Below are 6,000 nucleotides of genomic sequence, written 5' to 3'. Positions count from 1 at the left end.
GTCATAGGTTTAATTAGTAAAACAAGTCAAATATATGGTCCTTGCATTGTTGGAGAAAATAAATACTAAACATCTTAATTAAAATACTGAAATACTTTCAATTGTTTTCCATTCCTAACTTCTGTTTAATATATATTCAACTATATATTAATATTATTCCTGCTTTAGTTCTTTCCTGTTATATAATAGTATTTCCGTTATTGAGCATATGAAATAAGACAATGTTTTAAGAACAGCTAATGACTTTCCTAAAGTAATAATGGGCGTGGATCAATGGTGATAAATTTTATTAAACAAATGAATAGGAATGTTCATATGAAACTCAAAGTGAATGAAAGAATGTGTGAAACATGATGTATATGAATGGAACACATTGTATATGAATTTTGGATACAAACCAATATATTTTTTTTTAAAAAAATTCTCTGAATATACTGAATTTTTGCTCTGTGGAGTATGCATTATTTGGGATTTTTTTAAGTATTTTCTTTGATTGTATGAATTTCTAATGAAATATTGTTGTGGTGTTGGAGAACAGTACTGCATGTTCCATGGACTGATAAGAGAATAAAAAAGCATATTTTAGAGTTAGTGATGCCAGTGTTGCACTTAAAGGCTCCTTAGAGGCAAGGAGGGTGAAACTTTACTTCACATACTTTGAGCGTATTGTTAGGATGGGCCAGTCCCTGGAAAGGAACATCATGCTTGGCAAGGTAGAGAATAAAAAAAGATGATGGATCCATCTAAACAAGATGGATCAAGTGACTATAACAACAGGCTCAAGTACCTAAGTAAGATATAATGACAGTGGCATAAGATAGGGCAAGATTCAAATCTGTTCTTCATAGTATCACTGTGAGTCACAGGGAAATCAATGACACCTTGCAGCAATATACAGTTTATATCAAGATTTAACATATTTGTGCTTTTATTTATTTTTCTTAAGTAAAGCCCAGTTGGATGAGTTTTGGTTTGTTTTTTTTCTTCTGTATTTGCAGAAATATAATTATGGGTTTCTAAAATTTAAAAGGGAGTTTGGGTGCCCAAACAATTAGTAAATTTCTTACTATTAGTAAGAAACTGCTCTGCAATCCCAAAGACACGTGGTTCAAATTCACCAGCTATTCTGTGAGAGAAGGATGGATAATTTACTCTTATGCAATTTATTGTCTCTGAAAACCCACAGGAGGGCCAGCGATGGGTTGGTTCTGACTCAACAGTACACCACCACCACAACAACAATATCTAAAAGGGAAGCTCTAGTCACCTGCTGGTAAGAAGCTGTGCTGCAATCCCAAAGGCATAGGGGTCGATATGACGGCACATAATAAACAGTAAACAAAAATCATGCTGTTTATGAGCAACTGTGCACACAATGTAATGCCAAAACTTAAACTCTAAAAATTTTATCATCTTATATTACATTTTTGCTGTGACCTGTAAAAAAATGCCTCTGTTATTAGTAATTACCTAAGATTCTCTTCCTTTACTTTTTCAGAATGAAGAACAAATTTTGGTATTTTGAGTTTGGTACATCCGAGACTTTCTCAGCCACCTGCAAGAAGCTACATGAATCTGTAGAAATAGAAGTAAGAACAATAGATTCTCTTTTATAATGCCATGAAATGACTCCAGTTAAGTAAATATGTTTATACCTTAATCATGTAAATTCATTATATGAATCATAGTTTGACTTATGATTCTAAAATAATATTTCCTTCATTTAGTGGGAACTTGACACCATCTAAAAATAATAATGTGAAGTTAAGTTTGAGTATGAGATGTTTTACTACAGTATGAAAGAATGAGAGATAGAATACAACTTTAAAAATCAGTCGAGAAGTTCTTGAATATAGTGTGGATATAAAAGTATAAGATAAAATGAAGTAGCTGAAGAGAAAGGAAAAGAGAGTTACATGATATACTTTAAAAAGTATTATTTTCAGGTCCCAGTATTTTATAACCTTTAAAACACAGTTCACAAAAATTGTACTTACTTTCATGATTAAAGGTTAAAAAAATACACCTTTCCATTTCATTCCCATTCATTAACTAAGTTTTCTCCGTTCCTAAGGTTGCCATTTCCCCGTTACATTAATAAAGAGTGGAAATGCCAAGAAAGAGAGCAAGTATAGCAAGATAAGATACATTTAAAAAATATTTGAAGCAAATGGGTCTACACCACAAGTGTAGACACCCTAGGACTCAAAACTTAGGAGACATGTTCTAAAAGTAAAAGACTTAGCTATATCGAGAGATTCTAGAAGTTAAAGAAAAAGGGGAAAGTTACATTTTATAAGTTATAAAGAGTAACACAATGGGTTAGAATTATGAAACATGAACACTTAATGCCTGTTGACAGGAATTTAGAAATACTGTTTTCAACACTTATCACTTTTAAAATAAATGCATAAATGTTGTCATGACACCCAACTCATTAGTAGCATAGGTAATAAGCTTAGCTAATGAAAGTTGTTATGGGTCACATAAGATCATAATGAGTTGGCTGTCAAATAAACACAGCAAGGGAAGGATTTACACTCAACGTGAACTGATCAACTATTCATAGTATGACATTCACACACACACACGCACACACACACACACACACGGGGTGGGGGGGGTGGAAGAATATAACATTCTCCCTTCTCAAAATCAATTTTAAAAGTTGCTTTATATAATAGATTTTTAAAAGTTCTTACCTTTAGAAGCATATGCTCAAAGCAAATCTTTACTACAAGCCAAATGAAATAATGTTTTAAAGTATGGCTTCAGGTGCATTTTATTTAGGCATTAAAATCTCCTGCATTGGGCTCTCCTCTTTGTCCTTAACTGATCTCTGAGCAAACGTTGAAAAACTACTGATATATAAAATACTATTGCTGTTGCTATTGTGTGATGTAAAGTCAGAAACGACTCATACCTGGCCCTCCATGCATTTTCAGAGGCAATAAATTGCAGGAGAGTTGATTACCCATCTTTTTATCTCATGGATCAGCTGGAGGATTGAACTGTGTGCCTTTGGGCTGATAGCACAATTCCTTACCACTAGGCCACCATTGTGCTGCCAAAATAGCATAAATACATATCCAAAGTAATAAATGTTCAAGAAAATATTGAAAGTGTATAGCATTAATGGGGGGGGCAGAATCTGAATAAAAATAAAGATAGAAAATTTAATTTTGAAGTTATAGTTAAGAATAAATTTGAGTAGTTTTAATCACAGAACTTTATAGTAAGAAACTATTTGTAAAGCTCCCCCGAAATTTGGGTAACTGGAACAAAGTTCTTTCTCTTGGTTTGTGTCTCTACCTGTCCTGCACATTGGGCTTCCTTGCTCCACATGTACTGGTTTTTCTGGGACCAAGCAATAACATCTCTAAATCCGAGTGAGGACTCTGCCCTTCACATCTCACGTTACATATCCAAAAAGACTGTCATGTTTGGTTTTCAGTTCTAAAACTTGGAGTGTGTGTGTTTATGGATTAGATGCAAATCGGCTCATATGCTCACTTTTTAATGAATCTAGTCTATCATATTAGCAGAATATGCCTTTCTACCCTCAAGGTTATTTCATAATTGAATATAAGAAAAAGAGCAATTCAGAAATTTGATTCTGTTTTCTGCTGCTTCCTATTTGCTATAAAATTACAGTTTACTAGGCTTTGAAAAATATGTAACAAGTAACAGGAATATCTAGAGTAATGGATATTTCTTTTATGCCCTGCTTCTTCAGAAACAGACAATTTGGTGTCTGTTCATTTACTCTGTATTCTTCTTTCAAGTACAGAGTCTTTTCTAAGGAGAAGATAGAAATGTCATGGGATAAACAGTAACAGCTAAGAATTAGTTGTTATTGAGTGTATATTATGCTTGATACTTAATGATACACATTCATAATCTGATTTTGTTTACATCAAAATGCTACAAATTAAAGAGATATCATTATATTTCTGGTGTGGATATGAACACATTTCTTTAATTACTTAATAAAAATAAGAATCATGTCACTGCCAAGATGTTTCAATCTTAGGAAAAAATAAAATGAAAATAAAAGTGAATATACACATACATATGCTGAGAGAGAACCAGAAAGTATGAATTTTTAATTTTAAGACTAGAGTTATCATCTGGCTTTATTGTAAAAGATTTAAAAATTAGTAAGTGATAAAAATCCTTAGTATAAAACAGCTAGTAAAAAGTATTTGAAGAGAACTGGCCGGAGATTGAAGCTCCAGAGAATTTTATTTTGCTCCATTCAGCAAGTGAAATTGACGAGAGAATAAGAAAGGACATTCTTCAGATTTGTCTGTCTTTTGTATGTCAGTGAGAACTGAAAGGATAGGGTTTTTAAACTCAACTGTATTCATCCCAAAATGCTTACACCTGTTTCATGATTAAGTTATCTTAAAAAGCTAGATGATCCCAGTTATTAACAAAAGCTAAGGCAAAGGGAGTTCTTGTGGACTAGTGGCAAGAAATTACACTGCTAACCCTAAGGAGCGCAGTTCAAATCTGCCAGTAGCTCTGCTGGAGAAGGTGGGGCAATTTCCTCCTGAGACAGTCGGACTGATTTGACAGTACACAACAAGGAAAAAAAAATTATAAACGCAAGGCAAGTGTCCACCAGACAAAATAAATTAGCAGAATTTTAAAGACAAGATTCATACCACCTAATAGTTGGAAAAGCAGAGAACATGTTTCTTGAAGGCAATAGGACAGAATTTCCCAGCTATGTTAAAATCACCCTGAAAGCTCATTCAGTTCATACTGGAAGGATTTGTATGCTTAGTAGTATTCTTATTGCTAAATTTCCATCAAGTCTATTTTGACTCATGGTAATCCCAAGTATACAGATTATAACTGCCCCATTGGGAATCCAAGGTCGTAATTTTGAAAACTTCTTCAAATCTACCAGGTATTCTGTGGGGAAAAGATGACTAGCTTACTCCTGTAAAGATGTGCAACCATGAAACACATTGGAGGGTTGCCATGAGTTAAAATGACTCAAAGGCAGAAGTTTTGATTTGAAGGTTAACTTTTGGAAGCAAATTGCCAGGTCTGTCTTCCAAGGAACCTCTGGAAGTACTTCCAACTTTTTGGTTTGTTGTCTAGGGCTTAACTGTGCAGCTCAGGGACTCCTACACCTGCCAAAACTGAATCCTAAGAGTAGTGTAATTTAAATATTAAGGAATCCAGGTAAAAGTGTTACATAGAGGAAAATCTGGTGTCACCAACCTCTTTGAAATGCTGAAGGACAAAAATGCCTTACAAAATTGCACTTAAAAATCCAAGTGCATTTGACCTACACCCTGATCTTTAACACGGTTTTACATGTATATTGAAGTTAGACAATGAAGAATCAAAGCCTTTAAATTAATTGTAGTGTTGGCAGAGTATATTGAATATACCATGAACTGACAAAACAACAAGCAATTCTGTCTTGGAGAAAGTACAATCAGAGTGCTCCTTAGATACAAAGATAGTAATAAATCATATATTGGTCATTTTTAGGGCATGTTTTCAAGAGGCACTATTGTTGTGTGCCCTCATGTTGGAACTGACTCATATCTGACTGTCCAGTGGGTTTTCAGAGGCTCTCATTGTAACTAACTGGTGGATTCAAACTGCATGTCTTAAGGCTGGCAGCAGAACTTCATACCATTAGGCCACCAGAGCTCCCTCAAAGGGTACTAGTCATTGGAAAAAAGACATCATGCTTGGAAAAATGGAGGGTCGGCAAAAGAGAGGAAGACTCTCAACAAGACGGCAACAGTGGATTTGTATGTCACATAGTTGGCAAGCTTTCAGTATGATGTTTATAGGACGTCTAATTGGATGATGGAAGCAGGAGTGGCATCCACTTCCTTTACAACATGCCTCTGGAAACTTTATGAACTGATAAATTTTGATAGTTGTAGAGCAGCTTCAGGCTTTTTGCTCATAATGTCTTTATGAGTTGTGCTCGACTCGAAGGCAATCAACAACACAACAACAACA

General features: G+C 34.4%; 1 protein-coding gene across 4 annotated transcripts in view; it reads left to right on the top strand.

The window, feature by feature from the left end:
• Positions 1 to 6,000, top strand: part of DGKB (diacylglycerol kinase, beta 90kDa) — a 1,124,393-nt gene that overhangs the window by 803,137 nt on the left and 315,256 nt on the right. For all 4 annotated transcript variants that reach the window (XM_006880255.1, XM_006880258.1, XM_006880257.1 and 1 more), the window contains one exon: positions 1,499 to 1,589. In XM_006880255.1, the coding sequence (XP_006880317.1) occupies positions 1,499 to 1,589 (91 nt within the window). The remainder of the gene's footprint in view (positions 1 to 1,498; positions 1,590 to 6,000) is intronic.

This window comes from Elephantulus edwardii, unplaced genomic scaffold (assembly GCF_000299155.1).
Source record: "Elephantulus edwardii isolate Elephantulus edwardi_28Jun2011 unplaced genomic scaffold, EleEdw1.0 scaffold00007, whole genome shotgun sequence".
Lineage (NCBI taxonomy): Eukaryota > Metazoa > Chordata > Mammalia > Macroscelidea > Macroscelididae > Elephantulus > Elephantulus edwardii.
Note: the sequence above shows the minus strand (reverse complement) of the source record. Positions and strands in the feature narration are given on the sequence as shown.